The sequence below is a fragment of the Apis cerana genome, linkage group LG7 (assembly GCF_029169275.1).
Source record: "Apis cerana isolate GH-2021 linkage group LG7, AcerK_1.0, whole genome shotgun sequence".
Taxonomy (NCBI): Eukaryota; Metazoa; Arthropoda; class Insecta; order Hymenoptera; family Apidae; genus Apis; species Apis cerana.
In genome coordinates, this window is record NC_083858.1 from 4,099,846 (window position 1) to 4,120,827 (window position 20,982).

Here is a 20,982-nt window from a genome sequence, read left to right on the forward strand (position 1 = left end):
TAGATTAATTTTAATTCTTTATATTTTTTACCTTCTCTTATATTTTTCGTTCTGTTTAATTGCATTTAAAAATTAATAATCGAAGAATTCTTTTCAAATATTATTCCTTTCTTTTATTTTTTAAAAAAGCAGTAATATATTATTTTTTATTGTTTTAGTTCATTATTTTTTTCTTTTATTCTTTTCAATTTTTTTATAATTATTTTAAATAAAATATGTTGAAATTTTTTTTTAACTGAAAATTTCAACATAGAATTTAAGAAAAAAAATTATACATTTATTTAGATAAAAATATATGGATATTTATATAAATGAACATAAAAGATTCTATTTAAGCTTTTACAAAGCATTATTGCACGATATAACTGGTTTTTCTTTTTTTCTATTCAACCATTCGTACACGCACATATTTAAACTTTTTTCTAATTCATTCTTTCTCTCTTTCCCACAAACATGCTTTTTTTCTTGTTTATTTGATCTAATTATTGATACCATATATTAAATGAAATATATATATTCTTTTAAATTAAATAAGAATTGAAATAAAAAATAATAATTTCCTTCTATGTTTTTATAATACATAAACACATGTTTTTATCATACTCAAAATTATAATTCATTTATTTAATTACCCATTATTTCCATCTTTTTCTTCCACATCATCTTGTTTTTCATTTAGAAAATAATGCAAAAACTTAATTCTATGAATGTATACACAATACTTTTGACCAAGAACAAAAAACAGTAAAATCTGTCCATACATTGCTATTCAAATTATCATGTCATTCGTTCATTAGTGCTTAAAATAAAACAGACGAAATTCATCCATCTCTTTGTGACGTTCATTTGAACAGGATCGAATTCGAATCAATAATAATAATAACAATAATCGACATTGATCACATGATCACGTACGATCGATAAATTTTATGTAGAGGTACTCCGTTGTAGAATTCTATCACAGATTTGCCAGGTTTCCTTCTTCTTTTTCTTTTCTGTATAATAGAGTATATTAGACTATTCATGAACTTTGTTCGAAGACGATTGATAGAAATAAAAAAAAAATCCTGAGCGTGTAGATAATATAGACAAAATAAAGATTGATTTAAAAATTATGAAAGAATTTATTTTTTAAAAGTCTATATTAGATATCTAAGATTTTTTAATGAATCAATTATTTATTAAATAATTATTAAGTTAATATAATTAATGGAACATAATGAAATATAGAAATACACGTAACAACAAATAGTAGAAATAATAAAAATGAATGATTTTAATAAAAAAAAGTATAATGGCAGTTTTTATTTAACTCTTAATTAATTAATTACTAACTACTTAAATGACAAATGTATTTTGGTAAAACTGATCTTAAATTTTAATGCATTATAACTTCTATACAAAAATAGAGGTTTTTTATTTATTATTAATAATCTTGGAAGAATTAAAAGTAGCTGTTATTACTTCAAAACTTAAACATAATATATATATATATATATAATAATAAAATAATGTAAGATGTATAAATGAAGTTATTTGTATAAGTCACTATAAATTGTTTAACTTAAAAAAATATTAATTATTATTATAATTTATGATTTGTTTTGAAATATGTTATTAATTATAAACTCCTACATATTAAGAAAATGACAGATACATATAATTTTTTTCCAAATTAAAAATAAAATCGTCCAATGAATAGACTTTTCTGTACGTATGTTTTAATAAACAAACAAATAATTATCAATAATTGAATTTTGAAGTTTTTTTTTCCAATAATGAATTCTCCAATAATAATATTCTATTTCCACGCAAATATCAATTTCATCGAAATTTAAATTTGAAAACAATATTCTTCGTTAAGCGATGAACTTCTGTGTTTATACATGTTACATTGTATAATTAAAATTAAAAATAAATTAAGAAAACAAATAACATAAAAAAATATCGAATAATGGAAATATTGAATTAATAAATTACTTAAATCAGGTTCTCTAATATTTTCAATCAAATTTGAATTATCGACATTCTTTTTTAGATATAATGAAAGTTTTATTTGAATTTTTTCAACTTATGTTCATAAGTCACCAAGTTTTCAGTCTTACATTCTAAATTTCATTCTCATATTCCCTCTTTTATAAATTACTGAGTGAGTGGAAGATTAATTTGAGAAAAATCTACTCATAGAACTGATCTAATCTTAAGTAAGTACTAAGTTTATAACCTAGCGTTTATTTTAAAAAACTTGTCTCTTATAAATCATACAGGAAAGCCAAGAATTCTTATCTCAAAAACGCAATCGAGGCACGCATGATCAAGTAACCAAGCTCAGAGAAAAAGAAAAATTTTGTCAACGATAATAGAAAAAATTCCAATCGATTTTATTATCGGATCCTTTAAAAGGACTATATATTTATTGAAACTTTTTTTAAAACGTAAGTATAAGAATCTTATATATATATATATATATATATATATATATATATATATATATATATATTTTTTTTAGAAAAAGAAAAGGAAAAAAATCTATGCAATGTGTCATTTACTCACAGGAAAAAAAGTAGTCGACCTGACAATACTGCAAAACAAAAACCACAAAACGAGAAGAGCAGTAAGCATACATTAAACGCAGTACATCAAACATTTATATTTGTATGTTTTTTTATCTTTCGTCTTCATTTTGTGCACATAGTACATTTCGCCATGATTTTCAAATTTCATATGTGCTTTTTTCTCATTTTTTGTTCATTTTTTTTTCTTTTTTATTACAAACAAACGTCAACCGAAATTTGCCTTACACTCACACGCACACACATTGCCACTCGTCATACAAAAAGTTTCGCGTAGGAAAATATAAATGAAATTCAACTGTATCTTTCTTTGTTTCATTTTTTTCTTTTTTTTTCTTTTTCTTTTTCTTTTTCTTTTGTCCTGAAATCTTTTTCTCAGACTTTTGGGTTCGAAAAACAGTCGTTCCACTATATTCTTAAATCTCTCACTCTCTCTTTTTCTTTCGTTCTTATTTCAATCCTCATTCATGCGTAGAATTTTCCTCGCTCATATTTCATTTTTTTTCATCTCTTTATATATATATATATATATATATATTTATATATTATATATATTATATATATATTATATATTATTATAAATATATATATATATATATATATTTTTTGTTTGTCATTTGTATGTTTGCTCGCTCTTTTGCATCTCATGTTATTCTTGAACTATATTTTTTTATTTTTTTATTTTAAATCGACTACTCGCACGTCTTAGTTATTAAAATATAATAATTTCAATTCTCTCTCTCTTTTTCTCTCTCTAGAATAAAATATTAATTTCATCTGTTTTTGCTTCACTCACTCTCCATTTCATTCTCTCTGTCTCTTTCTTTCACTCTCTATATATCTCGCTCTTACTCTCTTTCTCTCATTGTCTTAAGCATCACCCATGCATCGGCTATACAACTCATAAAATATACAGGCTCGCATAATCTCCTAACCTTAGATTGTTTACACATTTTTATTCTGGTCGTTCCATAATTATTATTATTTTATCCTTCCCGTATATCGCGAACAATAAAAATGGCAATCGAATACGCAACATGATCAAGGGATTCTTTTCATCGTGATAACGGATGTACGACATATTCTTTTTTTTTAAATTTCTAATAAAACGAATGTAAAATTTCAATAAATTTCTATATTATCATTGTCTATATAAAGTAAGAAGAAAAAAAAAGTAAAAAAATGAAAAAAAAATAAAATTCTAAAATAAAAATTCTAATTTAAAATAGAAGAAGAAAAAAAATGTCTATTTATAAAATAAAATTTTTACGAAACAATTCAATTCAATTCATTCAAAAATGATGATACAAATTTTTCGTCCATCCGTTATCTAGACACTTATAAACTAACCCTTACGTAGTGGCTAGACTAGCTCGAACGGTATACGCTTTTTTTCATGTGAATTTTCTCGCTTATCTAAATTGTCTCGCCAAAGAAAAAAATTAAGAAAACTTTGCCGGAGAAAAATAAATCTCGTCTTCTCATTGGAAGGAAAAGTCGATTCATACCGACATATACACTGGTCTTCTCGACTGAGAAGCGCTTCAATTCCATATGGATTCGAAAAAAAAAAGAATGTTATCGCGAAATGTCGGCGTCATTTTGTTCATCGCACATATATATACAATAATTCGTATTTGTTTAAATCTTTTTATTATTTTTTATTAATTTTCGTTATCACTTTTTTCAAAAATTTTTTTTTATTTGCTTCCATTTATCATTAAAATTATTATTATTGAGTCGAAATGGAAGCAAAATTGATCGAATTGAACGATCAAAAAAATATATATTTGGGATAAGTATAAAAAAATGATCAAGGATACCGACATTTCCTTCGATATACCTATTTACGTTAATCTACATTATTTACAAATCTACAAGCGAACGTGCCTCGTCTACGTTGTCTACCAGTAGGCTACTTTTCACAGGATCGAAGCGTCGAAAAAATCGTCATCGAAGAAACGACATCTCTGATCGACAAATCGTCGTTTTTCATCATTTATACGACTCAGTAGTCTTCTTTTTAATCTTCAAAGTATAAGCCAATAGCGGCTGTATCAAAAATCATAGATTCAAATTTATTCGATTTAGCGTTATCGCTAACTGTTAAAGTCAAAAATGACTTAGAACCATGAACGTTAAACATCATTTGAACTATGTCCACAATGATTTAACAAAATTGTTTTTTTTTTTATCTTTCACGCTTTTCATGCTTTATATACAATCATCAAAAGATGGATGAAAACCATCGAGCCGATGAATGATACAGAGAAATTCGACAATTTATCGATAATATATATGTATATGTATATATTTTTCTTTTTTCTTGTCGTTTTTTTTTGTTGCTCTTAATGGAAAAATACTATGCAATGTACAGATTGTATGCATTGTCCAAAAATCTATCGAACCTATCACCGCCAGGATTATGTGACGATGGTGAAGATTTGCGACAGCGTGCACGAACGACAATAAGAATGAATATACATTAGAAGATAGAAATCTATGGAAATCGATCAGTTCTATCTAAGACAAATTAGTGAGCGATCCTGGTACGCTTATGATCTATTTACACGCGACAATCACACGCGCTACGATGTAAGTACTCTGATTTGCTTGTCTTCCACGTCTCGCCGATATGAATATCGCATAAACGCACAATTATTATTGTATCTGCAATTTGTACTAGGATGTATCATGCTCCGCTACGATTAGTTGTTCCTCTTATAAAAGGAAACTAGAGGACATAGTCGAAAGACGATACGTTTAATAAACGTATAATAAATAGCTAAGATGTGTCGATAATCGGCGGAAAATCGAAAATCTTGTGATTGTACTTACACCGTCAGAGAGATTGTCTGTATATGTATCTCTGATAGATTTATATCCCTCTACGAGGATTTGTCGGGCTATGTAAAAAAACAATCACGATTTTATCGGACCGTGATCAAAAAGAATCAAAAAGTGGCCAACTTTCTCGCTATTCAGAGAGATACAAAAAAATCATAAAAAAAAAAAAGACAGACACCTTAATTCTACGTGGGATGGTTGCACAAGGCTCGCAAAATGAACGCATGAAAAAATATTTGAAACGTTTTGCAAATGTCAACTTATCGTTAATCGCAATAATAATATGCGCGCAAATGAACAAAAAATATTGTGTAGCACCTTATCTCGTATCACTATGGATTCAATACTCGAGATATTCTCGATCATTTCGAGTAATCCATCGAATCTCTTCTTTTTCGTATTGTCAAGAAATTAAAAAGAAAAGATACAGGAAATGGGACGTGTGCTCGCATCAATCTCTCGATCTTATTGTATAGGTGCATCAATGCTATTCAAACTGATTTTCTGCAACTAAATAATCTTTCTTTTTTTTTTCTTGGAATTTCTCTTGTTTTTATTATTAAATTAAATTAGAATAGTTAATATTTAGTACGTATACATGATCACCAAAGAAAATTTTACAAAAAAATAATGTCAGTTAGTACGTTTAATATAACTAATAGCATCCTACTCAAAGAGAGAACATCAATTGTATAAAAAAATTTATAAATAATCATATTATAAGTTAACTTCTTGAAAGATATTAGCATATCTATTTTTAATTTTTAATAATTCAAAAAATATAATGAATATTATTTTATATTGTATGATATTTTTTCATAAATAATTTATATTAATATTTAATAAGAACAATATTTTATTTTATTTTTAGAAAAATTAAAAATAATAATCTTTATCTTATAAATCGATTCCTCAAAAGGTTAAAGAAACTAATAACTTATCAAAAATTCAAATATTAGAGAAAAGATATCAATATACTTAATTGTATTGACTTATTACTTTGATCATTTTTTATATCTATCTCATTTAAATTACTAGATTAAACAATATTTTTTTTCGCTTAGCGAAAATTTAAAGCTTTTTGGCGACACTTATCAAAACATTTAAATGAAAATTTTATCCTGAAAGCAGGATAATAAGCGTATTATAACATATTTCTTCATTTCTATCGATAAAATTATATATTAAAAAAAAAAAAAAAGAACAAAAATCAAATGAACCTTTGTTTATGAACAGCATTGAAGCAATTAAACTTAATGATTCTTAATTAATAGATTAAGAAATTGATGCGAGAAAGTGATATTTAATCTAAGTACATCGCGTCTCGTAAGTTCCGATTGCAGGAGTATTAAAAAGAACTACTTGGAAAGTTGTCGGAAAATATCAATAGAACAGACTATTTCCGTTCGCAACTTGCAACTTCAACTTTATATCTCTACATATAGAGTTTGCATAATCGGACTACAAGATTCGCAAAAAATCTCTTTCCTTTAATTTTTGCTTAATAAATGTAGATGTATATATGTATTGTATTTTCGTTTAGACAACAATATTTAACACTGGTCTAACGATTAAAAATCAGATTATGCATCCGATTTAGTTACGTATGTACGCACTTAACGTTTATATACAGTATACATGTATACATATATATATATATATATGTATGTATGTATATATGTATGTATGTATGTATGTATGTATGTATGTATGTATGTATGTATGTATGTATGTATGTATGTATATGTATGTATACTATATATTTTATATTTACAATTGATAAAACATTTATCAATGTTTTCGTAATTTATTTCGCGTTAATGCCACTCGGTATATTTATTGCATCTCTCCTCTACATATTTAATATATATATCTATATATATATATATTTTTTTTTTATATGTATTTATTTTTTGTAATTATTTATCAATATTCATCATAAGCGCGATCCAAGTATCGAAAAATCCAGCTCGTAATTTTGAAAAAATTAAGCTGCTTTTTATTTTTATTTTAACTTCGTTATACACAAGGCACAAGCCCCCTCTTCGGATTCAAATTTCGAAAATATCGAAATCTCTTCTTTCAAATGTAAACTTTTGGATCCCACGAAATTTTGCAACAATTGCACGGTCTTCGTGCATCATATATATCTATCACGATAGCATACAAATAATCAGATATTTCTATATAAATAGCGAAACAACTTTATCATTGCACGCCTTTTCATTTTGAAGAATTCACAACTTGTAAAATGCGAATAAGTATCGTCATGAAAATACTCACAATAATATTCGCGAAAGTATCTTTCTCCTGTCAAAATCCATCTTTCAGCACCGAAACGAAATACAGTATAATTCAGTTGAAACTTCGAACGATATGAAAGACGCAAGAAATACTAATAGAAAACGTATTAAATTAACAACGATTATCTCTCATGAACAATGTACTTACATATGTATGTATATATAATTCAATGGGAAAAAGAATCTAGATCAAAGAAAAATCAATCGTAACAACATATGTAATAACCATAGAAAAAGAGGAAAAATATAATGCAACTGGAAACAATCTCTGGTTTCTCTGGTTTTTTTTTGCGATAATAAATAACGCTTGTGCCTTGTGATGACACTGATTGCTTTTCGAAAGCGTACTATGAATGATGGTGTCGTTGATTGCATCATTGTAAATTTTTATTGAGAAAATTATTGTTCGAGGTAAACGTTGATTTTTTATATTGTAAACTTTAATGTCTCTCGATCGATGAACGTTCGATTCGTTCATCTATTTTCGCCATGATTTGATAATTATCATCTTAACTTTTCGTTGGAAAACGTGATAACATCTCAACCGTGACAGGAACGGCCATGGCATTTCGTTTAATTTCGCAGTGATTTATTGGCTGACAACAATTAAGTAACACCCGTTAACTTAATCGTCAGCTTAAGCTGTTCTCAAACAACCCCTGGCTGCATAGTTAACAGGTACGTCGTTGGATCATAATATCCGGCCAAATAATAAATGTCATTGTTGTCGTAAATGGTCAGATATCTATGTGGTTCCTTGCCCAATTTCTCCGTATATTCTTGAAGGGGTAATACTTCGCATTTATGAGAAATTGTTTGCACATCGTTTTCGTCCATATGAGGAGATTCAAACAGAGCGCCCTAGAGAATAGATAAATTATATTAGATTAGAAATAGATTATAATATTTTTTTTCTAATATTTTTCTAATATTTTTTTTTATTATTTTAATAATTAATAATAGCAAGAAACAAAATGTGAAAGAATTATTCTACATAGAATACCTATTATAATATTCTTTTTAGTACGTTAAATTGAATTAATTAGAAAAAAAATCTAAAATAATTTTTTAAGATAATTTTGATCATATTTTTACCGGGTACTTTAAATTTTTTGGACATCCAACGGTCTCCTCAGGGTGATAGAACCACTTCACTTTGACAACCATATTGGAGCTCGAAGTTTCCCACATAGATTCGATGCGTCCAATATAAGGCCTATCAGGTCTGCCAGTCGATAAGAAGACAGCACTATCACCTATTTGGATTGTTTCAGTTCCCCGTTGTATAGCACGGAAGAACTGTTTTTTAGCTCTTCCTTTAGCCCCGGGTCGCCTATAACCTTTTCCAGCCCATCCCCATAACTGTCTTGCTGGCAAGAAAGCTGCCATTTTGCTTCGACTTTCTACTGATTCTTGTCGTTCACGTATTTTCGACTTTTTATCTGTTTTCTTCGGTTTTTCAGGCTTTTCTTCATGAACAGGTTCTTTGATCGGTTCTGGAGTAACTTCTTCTTGAGTAACTGGTTCTTCTTCAACTTCTTTTTCTTCATCGATCTTAGACACTGTCTCTTTCGGTAATTCTTCTTCGCTTTTTTGACCACAACAGCTTTCCCCACTACTAAAAAATTTTTTTTGAAATAATATTTGATTAAAATTAGGAATCAATATAGAAATATATTATGATATTATGATATATATATATATATATATATATATATATATTATGATATTATAAGTCTTTGAATATTTTTCTATTCATTTATAAACTTCACTTTAAAAATATAAAAAAAATTTTCTAAATTTATGATTAATTTTTAAATTAATATCTTATATACATATTTTTATTAAATTATTTCTTCTAATATTATTTTTAAAAAGTTTATAAAATGTACATAATATATCTTTTTCGTGATAATCTTTATAAAATTAGAATTAAAAATTTCTATTATATTTATAATTATACTTCAAAATTTTGATAAAAATATATCATGATAAAAAGTTTCAATTTAGTTGATAAACAATATTTATTATAATCTACCTAATTTTATATTTAATAAATTATATTATATTATATTCATCTTTTTCAAATTAATTGATAATTGATAAAAACAAACTTCTACAATTTTTTTAACATTTACTACTCATCATTAAATACAAAACAGAATAATTGAACTTAAAAAATAACAAACCTATTATGACTTCCTTCACTGTAACTACTATGATGGCTATGTCTGTGTTTATGTTTACGATGTTTCCTGTGTTTATGCTTTCTGTGTTCTTCACAACATTTATGTCTTCTATGCTTTTTCTTTCCTTCTTGAGATTCTTGCAATCTTTTCAATTTATCTCTTCTTCTTTTTTTCATGCGTTTCCTTTCACGATATTCTTCCAAATCTTTAGCATCTATATCGTCCGACTTGTGTCGTTCCAATGATTGTGTGTCAGACGATGAAACATAACAACTCGTTGTAGATGTAACAGCAGGTATTGAGTTATTTATATTGGTAGAAACAGATGGTTGACTATTACTAGACGAACGTTTATCTTCTGTCGACATTGACGTTTGTCGTCGACGTTTTCCCAATGATAATAAAGGATTAGGATCATATTCTGTAATGTAATTAAAAGATTTAATATAATGTAAATATTCAAAGGATCAACGATTATTAAAAATCTTTATTAAAAATTATTAAAAGCTTATTCAAATTATAACTTATTTTATTAGTTAAATTAAAAACAATTTAGGATAATTAATTAAAATAAAAAAATTTAGTGCTTTAAATTTTCGGATTTTTTAGATTCAATAATTTTAATTCCCTCACGGATATTAAAACTTTCGGAATTAAAATATCTGGATAAAGATTATTCAAACTTATAACTTTTAGAATTAAAAAATAAATATTGAAATAAGAATTCTTATTAGTTTCAGTTAATAATTTGTTAACAAATCCTGTCTTCAAATATTATTTACTAACTAATATAATAAAAATATTAATCATGAAAATAATTCCACATATTAATTTCTTTATTTCTTATAGAAGTAAACAAAAATAATAATAATCGTATTTAATAAAAATATATCATTATAAATTTTTCTATGCAGTTTTAAAATAATAATCAAATACGTGAAACTAAAAATGATAAAATTATCATTTTTTACAATAAATTTTAATCATTTATCTTATATAAAAATTAATAACAATTTCAACCGTTTAAAATCGTTTGAACCGTTAAACCATTAAAAACCGTAAAAATAATTTTACAAATTCTTTAAAATATTTCAACTTAACAAAAACTCGAAAACGAAAGTACAAAACTTACCAACGACAGGATAATCAGGCTGTAACAATCTGATATCATCCAAAGCAATTCTTCCACTATCTCCATCATCGAATTCTACGCTGACAAATTTTTCATCAAGTTCTGGGTCAGGTTCCGAGGGTTCAACCGAGGTTCCCGGATACAAACAACGATATTGTTGGCTCCAATAAGCGCACAGTCTCGTGCCAGGCGGTAATTCTTTCGTTGAAGTAGGACAAATCTCCACGATCTATGAACGGTGATGGTAAACAGAAGTGCATATTCGAAATACAGGCAATGAATGAATCAACGTTAATTTACCGCATCTCGTAGTATCTCCTCTCTGGAATGGATATGAGGTCTATTACCTCGTTCACCATCCAGCGTAATCGCATAAACGTCAGGCGCTTGAACAGCGCTCAGTCTTCCGGCATAAAATAGACCACCCATAGCCGTTAAAACCCTTAGCTGGTCTATACCTAAGTGGGCCGATGTTAATTTGCATTTGTTCACGATTTCCGTTTTCTCCGCTCGAGCAGCTTTCGCACATTCTTTGCATTCTTTGCACTCGAGTGATTTCCGTCGTTTCGATTCTTTCTTATCTCGATCGCTTGATTTATGTCTGGACGGTGAGGACGAATTCGATTTTCGCTTCTTTTTTTTCGATTTCTCGTGTCTTATCTTTTCAGATTCTTTTTCTATTGGTTTGGTAATATCCACTGGGATTTCCTAAGCAATTAAACAATACATTTTAATAGTTAGATAATTGATGGAATATCAATATTTATATAAATTTTGTAGAGACAGTTATGAATAAAATTATTTTTAGAAAAAAAATAAAAGATTAAAACAAAATTTCAAGAGAAAAAAAATTGTATTGTTTGAAAATAAATATATTTAGAAAATTCGTGAAGAAATTATATTTTTCTTAATATATATATATATATACTATATATATTATATATTATATATAATATATTATATATATTTATATATCTTATCAATGATTGAAATAAATAAAGTTGTGCAATGAAATTTTATTTTTATTTTTGCACATTACCTTTGTTAATTCTTCTACAGTAGATTCTGGCATATTTTCTGTAACGCTACTAGATTCATCATCTTCCCAAGTCTTCACTTTTGCTTCAGCTTTCAATTTTGGTTTCATTTTACTTTGTTTGTCTAATTTCACTTCTTGACTTAATTTCGCCTTTTCCGCAATAATTGAACTAATTACATTTTTGCTATGCAAAGGTGTTTGTTTCGCAGGTTTCGGTTTTGACTTTGTTGATTTATGATTCTTGGAAGAGGATTTTATGGAAGATAACGTAGTCTTAAATGGTAATGGAGTATAACCAGTTTTACCCACATACTGTCAAATAGTAAATATATATTTAATATAATAAATATACAGAATTCCAGATAAAAGTCAAAAAAATTTGCTAATAATTTGGAAATCATTCTGAGTAATGTACATCATGAGCTAATTTGTCTCTTTTTTAAGATATGTAAGATAATAAATCATCAGATTCAAACTATTTGAATCTACTATAACTTTTAATAATATGTAATCATTTATTTAAAATCATGTTTTACATTAATGATATTTTGAGACTGAAAAAAAATTGATCTATAATTTATAATATAGAATATTAACATATTTTTGTAGAAATTTTGGAGAATTGATTCTAAAAATTGATCAAAAAATATATAAAAATTTTACTTATTTATTTAAATTATAAAATATAAGTTTGCGAATTAATATAATAATTAATATAATTATGTTACTATAATTATTATATTATAATAATTATATTAATATAATTATATAAATATAATTAAAGTAGATAAAGCAAGAGAAAAATAAAATAAAATGCTTACATATCACATCGTTCTTTATTCTTTTCTTAATTAATAATTTATTTATTAATTATAATTTAATAACATTTAACTTTAACACTTAACATTTTTGTATACTACCTTAATAAATAAACTTTAATTGATATTTTTATGTTTTTTTTTTGACTCTTTAAAATCGATTTTCTAAAAAATATCCATGAATATATTAATATTCTGTATAATATTTTTAATTTATAATTTCCTAATTATGTTGGCAAAATATATCTTTTTTTATCTAGAACATTCTGTATATTATATTTATATTTTATCAAAAAAACGAAGCTTACTTTCGTTTGAAGATGCCTATTCTTTGAAGACAAAAGATATCCCACTAGAGAACTCTTGCTTTTAGGTTTTTTTGCAACTATTGTTTCTGTGAGATGTCTGACACTTCCGGATGTACACATTAACTTCCTAGGCCGACCAACCTTTCGTTTTTTTGAAGCCGAACTAGAACTCGCAATTGTAGGAGCTGGAGATGATGTGTCATAGCCAAGCTGTAACCAAGTTTTATAAAATCTTGATAAGATTTCATAAAAAAAAATTCTTTATCTTATTATATTTATATGTTGTGTTTATATGTTATTATTCTTCTTAGCTTGTTATGTTGACATAATAATTTAAAAATATTTCTGTTGTATTATTTAATTAAATATTATTATAGATATTATATATAAAAATTTCTTATATATGTAGAAATAAAATTATTAAGATAAAAAAAATCCATATTATAATATTTAATTACACTTCGTTTATTAATAAAATTTATTATTAAATTAATTAAATAAAATATAATATTTATATATATACAATATAAATAAAATATTTAAATAGAAATAATTTTTTATCATTATTATTTTTTTTTAAAATAAGTATTTTTTTTTAATAATTCTCAATTTTTCAAATTTTATAATTTTCAATTATAATTTTCTTAACTTTTGAAATGAAAAATTTTATTAATATTTTATTATATCGATACATGTATTCTTATTAAATTTTTAGTATATTTTAATTACACACATATTATTTCTAATCAAAATTCATTTACCCTTCCTGTGCTTTTTTCATCGTCGTCCTGCGACGATTTGTTCGATTGTAACACGGTAATTGGCGAGGCAACTGGTGGAACAGGGATCGGAATGCTTGGTATACTGTCCAACAGTTTAATGTGACTCCTTTGTTCGCCCAATTTCACTAAATTCACATTACATCTTGGCATAGCTAGGACAGTTGAAGTTAGTGGCGGCGGAGCTCCATCTGGCGATCGTGGTGGAGATTTGTGCGGTGAAGATATTGGTTCCAATATCGGTGGTGATGCGAGAGGTCCGTGGTCCGAACTGCAAGTATTATTTATTAGTAATTTATATAACATACATTATATATAATTTTATTTTACATTATTAAATCTATTTAATTAATTTTTATATTTATGTATAATATGTTTTTGATAATTATATTATATTTAATTTTTATTTAATTTTATAAATGCATATAATTTTTATTATATTTCTTGTTTATTCTTTCATGATATTATTTTCTTAATTATTACTTACACTAATTAACAATTAATTTCCTAATGATAAAAATAACATATATAAGAAGATATGGTAATTATTTACTATTTTTCGATTTTGATGATTTTTTAATATAGTTTCAAAATTATTAATGTTCGATAATGTGAAAATTTTACTTGGCGATCATTGTTCATTAAAGAATTATTAAGAAAATTCGATATAATTTATCTTAAATTAGTTTTAATTTTATGTTTATTTTAAGTACTGTTATAGATAATTGATAGCCGCTTGCTTTTACAGCAATTAAATTAAAAAAGTACAAATCCAATGCAAACCATTAAATCAATTAACAATTAAGTAAATTTTTTTTTTTGATTTGAAGTAAAATTAAACTTAGGATTAACAAATTAATCCTTGATATCAAATAAAATTTAATTTCTAGTTATATTAAATTAGATTAGTAACTTTTTAATAAACAATTGCCAAATAAAAGCTTCATAACTATTAGTATGTATGAAGTATGATCTTGATAACAAATTATCATAAAAAATCATCAAGATCTTAGAATAATTTTTATAAATATTTATCGAAAATATAAAAAAATATCTTAATATATAAATTTTATTATAACTTCACCTGGAAGAATGACTCTTCTTTCGCGGTCTACCAGGACTTTTCTTTTCATCCTTTTTCGGAGTCAACTTAGATAATTCTTTCTGTTTCTCTCTATATTGTCTTTGAATATCAGCTAATCTGACTCTCATATCAAGTTCCATGGCATCCATATTCGGCCAGTCTGCCTCATTATCTATATGTCCTTTTCGAGCAATGAATTTCTTTGCATCAAGTTTTGCTTGCAAGTTCCTATAATCATGACAGTCACGGTGTTCTGTAGAAAGTCGCCTCTTAACATCTATACTATCTTCCTTTTCTATTTTCTCATTAGAAGATTTTTTATCATATATTTCCATATCAGAATCCGATAAATTACCATCAATAGATTCTTTGCTGCTATATGTTCCGTTCATTTGATACTGATCATAATGTCTTTCATATTCTTCAAAATTTTCGTTTCTCTCATAGTTTACATTCTTATAAGGACTTATATTCTTATTAAGAGGAGCATTTTTCAACATGGTAACTTCTTCATCGTCAGAACTAGTACCATTTTGTTCAGAAAAGTCTATACTTCTCCTTGTGGTCTCTTTCAGCCTGAACATCATATCTTCTTGCACTCTCTCATCGTATAGCTTCTCGTCATTATTATTTTGTTGATAATGCAATGAACTGCATTCCTCATCCTCGGATTCGCCATCCGTTTTGAACCTCTTGGAATTCTCGTAATTCTCTATATCTGTTTGAACATATTTTCGTTTGTCTGTCGTCTTTCCCTCTTTTTCCGGTATATTCACTCTGCCCAGGTTTAACAACAATCTACCAGCGTGCGATATTTCCTCCGAGCTTTCGAGATTCAACTTTCGTGGTATCTTGTCTCCTACTTCTTCCATAAATCTCTGTTCCGCTAGAGCACATAACAATCCCAAAGGACTATCTACGTTGTTGTTATTACTTTCTCCCTGCGGAGAAATCAACTTGCTTCTAATAGGCGATTTCTCTAGTTCAGATACTGTACCTGAATTTTGAGAATCCGGTTTCAAATGTTCCAATTGTTCAATACTATTCGATAATAATTCGAGGCCACTAATGTCAACCGTAGGTTTTTGTTTAGAATTAACAGCTCTGGATTTAATTATTTGATTATCAGGCGTTGAAGCGTATGAGTTATCTGATGTTTCTATTTTTCTATATTTTTTGGGCGTGACATCACTATCGGTACATTTCATTTCCACTAATTCGCAAACCTCAGGAGATAAAGATTTTTCCTTTTTCACAACAGGATCTTCATCTATCATTTTGATATTATTATTGCTATTTCTAATATCGTTATTATTATCGTTTGTGAAATAGTTTTTGGACAAAGGATGCTTATTCATGGAAGAATTAGATGTGTGTTCAGTTGTTGTTAAATATTTAGAAATATCTTGCGAATCTTTAGCTATTCGTACCGTTTCTGATGAAGATACTTCAGGTTCCCGATTGACATCGTGTTTATCTAAAAAAGGAGAGTTCTCACAGGATCTTAAAATGTGTTTCTTTAAACCGTTCTCCAATTTTCTCGGCACAGTATCTGAATGTTTTCTCGATCGAAGATTCTCCGCATTTTTATCCTTGGAATCATCTATTTTTTGAGCTGTTGTTTCCTGCAAAGCAGCAGCTGCGTTCTTTTTTAGCTTCTCCACCACGTTCTCAATTCCAGGATGAGACTTCTCGACTGAGTACCTCTTGAACGAATCTTGGCATTTTGGTTTCTCTGTCGTTGATGTTGGTTCGCATCTGTAAGAACAGTCTTCATATCCTGTTTCGTCTGCTTCTTGTTTGATGGTAATTGGTTCGATCATCTGTTCATCACAGTCAATATTGGGCATATCAAATGACTTTACAGTGATTTGAGGGCGAGATACAGGAGTTTGAGGATAATCATCAATATGACTTTTCTCACAGTTCGATTCATAATTGGAATCAATTTCTATTTTTGATTTAGTAGAATCCTCTGTTGGTTTTAAAATCTGATTGATTTCCAAACTTTCTGAAACAGAACTCACATGTCTGTGCAGCTCTGTCATATCTTCTACTTTGGCTAATTCGGTCTGGAAAATGTAATATTTATGATGATTAAATAAAAATAAAAGTTAATTTTATATTATATGATATCGAAATAATATATATTTTTTATTTTATAAAATTTTTTTCTATGTTAAAAAGATATATTTATTAATTTGAATGGTTTTGAAATATATTATATTTTGAATTTTTTTCTATATCTACTGTTTTTATTTTTATATACTTATTAGATTCACACAAAAGTATATTTGATAATATATATATGTAATATTATATTGTTTAAACAGTTTTAAATAATGACTTTAATTGAAATTCAATTCTTATTCGGATTACTTAGTTATATATAACTGAGTTCAATTTACAATATTTTTTTATTATATCTAATTCTATCAAAGTAAAATATTTTTAATTTATATAATATATTTTTAATCTATATAATATGAAAATTACAAAATATTAATAAAACATATTTTATTAATAATAAAACATATTTTGTTAATATTTCTAATACATAATGAACAATGGATAAAATCTTCTGAAAAATAACTAAAAGAATTTTTTTTATAAGACTTAAAATTATAATACTGATTTTAAAATTTTTAAATTATATATAATACATATAAAAAATATTTTTGCTAATATTTCCAGATAATATAAGAAATTATCAGTATAAAAAAAAGTTATTCACAATGTTATTTCTAACACAATGTTATTTCTATTTCATTATATATTCAGAACATTAATACTACGAAAATATATTCTTTTCTATATAATTGTATCAAAAATAGTTATGAAGCAAATTTAATAAATAGTCATGAAAAGATTTTATAATAATTTTATATAAATTAAATTCTTTAATTTAGAATTAAACTGATTATTCTTATTTTTTGTTAGTAATATTTTTTCAAATTTTTATTTATTTTTTCATTATGATGAATTATATTATTATGTCATTATATTACATCAATACAATGTCATAATTGAAAAAATTTCTTTTTATTCAAAAACAAATAATTATTGCATAATATAACTTTTTAATTTTTATTTAAAAAGCAATATCTTTATTTATTTAAATTTCAAAATAAAAATTATTTAAATTTCAAAATATATATATTTCCACAATCCTTACCTCGCACTTTTCAACAGCTCTCGTATCAGTCTCATCTTCTTGTTCAACACTACCAGTTTCAGAAATATAACTTTTATTTTTATCTTTATATTTATCCAACGAATGATCCCTTCTCCTCCCAAAGAATTCCAAATTTTCATGAAAACTATCACAATTTTCTTCGGTAATTTCAATAATTCTCGGTCCATTCCTGATATCCCTACATGGTATCTCAAGCGACTCGTTTTCCTCCTCCTCTGCATGATTTCTATCTTCATGTTCTCTATCGATTTGCCTGGTGACCACATGTTCGATCGTCCTGTCGATCGATGTTACACTCCTACACTCCTTCGTGATCGAGTATTTCGGGCAATCGGCCATATTGATGATCGTGTTCTCCGCTTTGTCCACCTTACCCACGATGCCGCATACTCCTGGATTCACGGTCGTAGTGGTGGTGGTTATTCGAACGACGTTGCACACCTTCTCCGGCGATGCGGCCACGATTTCGAAATTGGTCAAATTCGTCAGGTTGGTGGTGGTGGTAGTGGTTGTCAGGTTGGCCGAGTTCTGCAACTGACAGGGACTCAAACTTTGTTCCTGCTTCACGCATGCCTCGACCAACGGTTGCTCCTGATCCTCCGGTTCCGGTGCGTCCGTCTGGTTCGACGCGTCCTGTACCCCCACTATCGGCCCCACTTCCGGTGGCTCGATCGCGTGGATCGGCGTCACCTCTGGCGGCGGCGTCAAACACGAGACCGGCGAGGTCGCCTTCGACAGAAACGAATTTCGCTGCTACGCGCAGGATATTCGAGGATCAAGTATCGGCGAGTTAGGCAATGGCGAATTTCAACGAAGTTGGACCAAGATGAGAGATTGAACCGGGTCAACCCACATCAAGAGGAACTAATTGGAAATGATTACTTTTGAAATTTTCGATTAAGATGATTTCAATTCTTACAAGTTGTTGATCGGACAAATGTTTGAGATTTTTCTATGATTGAATATGAATTTTTTGTTTGATTAGTTTCTTTTTCAATTTTTAAATATTTGAAAAAGATGAATTATGAATTATGATGATGTTGAATTGGGAAATTATTTAATATTTTTTTTTATTAGGTTTAAGTACAATTTGAAATTCCAGATCAAAAATCCAATTTTCATTTTTTTATAAAAAATATTTAACTTATAGATTTATTATCTAGAAAAAATTGAATTTAGTTTATTTTCTCTTTCGAAATTTTCATATTTCTAAATTATAACATTTTTTTTTATTAAAATACTAAATAAATATCACATGTTACTGTTTTAGAATCCTTTCTTGAATATGTAAAGAAAAATGTATAATCTTCCAGGAATAAATTAATATTTAACTTTTGAAAACAATATTAGCATATTTGATAACAGATACATAACATTTACATAATGTGCTTGAATGTATTGAATGATTATAAAAGAATACATGAATCACTTATGTTTATAAATAAGTTATTTTATAACAAATATTAATTACACGCAATGAAAAAGACAAATATATTCAGAAAAAATATATAATGAATCATCAGATAAGTTAAGTAATACAAAATATCAAATTTCTTTTCTATTTTGTAAAAGTATATTATTCCAAAATAATTAAGAATGAACATATAAAATACTGTTACATATATATTTCTAACATTTGCTTTTAAATATAAATACGAATATGATTATTATTTGTTGAATACAGAAAAATTAAATGCATATATGCATTTTACTCAAGGATTTGATTATTATTTTCATTTCCTTACACAATTTATTTAATCATCTTAAATATACTTTGTCCAACTTTATTAAAATTTGCCGCAACGCGTTACGAGTTTACAACAGGAGGACCAAAAGCAAAACCAGCCATGTTCCGTCTACAAAGCATCAAATGAAAGAATCAGAAGAATTTGTTTGTTAAGCAAGAATATGAAATTTAGAATCTTGTAATTCAATATTTGATAAGTATTTATTTTAAATTATTTATTTATATATATATTTAATAAGATAATTATCATACAAATCAAGATTTGTAATTATAAATATAAAATATTTCTAGATGGCATTCAATTATATTAAAAAATTAACAATTATGTAACAATTATATAAGTAAGTTTTGAAAAAAAATAAATTTAGAGTAAAGTAATAATGCTATATGAAAAACTAATTTGAAAAATAAATAATTTTTTTTTAAGTTTAAGTTAAAACTAATATCTACATTTTGATATTTCTGATATATATATTGCGTATATCATATCATATATAATTGCAATTATAATACGGGATAAAGATTATTAATTGCCAGAAATTAAGAAAAGATAAATAATTACTAACGATATTGGAAATAATGTAAATATTTATATCTGTTCTTAATCTACATTCAGTTAAATCCGTTCATTAAGAGAATAATAAATCTTTTATTCATGATTAAGAATTTCATAAAATATAACTAAAATTAAAACTTTGCTAATGTTAATATTACAAAAAATTAAAAAATTTTTAACTTTCAAAAATTTTGCAACATATAAAAAAATTAAAACATTAAGCTTAAATTGTATTAAAAATTAATGAATAATAGCAATGCAAAATAATTAAATAATAAAATCATAAATATTTGTATATTTAGTTTACTTAGTTACAATAAAATTAAATATAAATTTTTACATTTTTTAATATTATTTTTCGAAAATTATCTGAAATTTAAAAAAAAATTAGAAATTTGAAAACTATTCCAA

The 20,982-nt window shown here is 26.4% G+C and overlaps 1 protein-coding gene across 14 annotated transcripts in view; it reads right to left on the reverse strand.

Annotated features, from left to right (window-relative positions):
* Positions 1-591: 591 nt before the first annotated feature.
* LOC108002523 (uncharacterized) overlaps positions 592-20,982 on the reverse strand; it is a 315,743-nt gene continuing 295,352 nt past the window's right edge. For 7 of the 14 annotated variants that reach the window (XM_062077705.1, XM_062077704.1, XM_062077710.1 and 4 more), the window contains 10 exons: positions 18,248-19,021; positions 15,073-17,144; positions 13,971-14,259; positions 13,210-13,419; positions 12,084-12,395; positions 11,345-11,752; positions 11,045-11,273; positions 9,913-10,333; positions 8,819-9,341; positions 592-8,584 (listed from right to left, as the gene is read on the reverse strand). In XM_062077705.1, coding sequence (XP_061933689.1) covers positions 8,372-8,584; positions 8,819-9,341; positions 9,913-10,333; positions 11,045-11,273; positions 11,345-11,752; positions 12,084-12,395; positions 13,210-13,419; positions 13,971-14,259; positions 15,073-17,144; positions 18,248-19,021 — 5,451 coding nt within the window. In that variant the 3' untranslated portion in view covers positions 592-8,371. The remainder of the gene's footprint in view (positions 8,585-8,818; positions 9,342-9,912; positions 10,334-11,044; positions 11,274-11,344; positions 11,753-12,083; positions 12,396-13,209; positions 13,420-13,970; positions 14,260-15,072; positions 17,145-18,247; positions 19,022-20,982) is intronic. The other 7 variants (XM_062077707.1, XM_062077712.1, XM_062077713.1 and 4 more) reach the window with 4 other exon arrangements.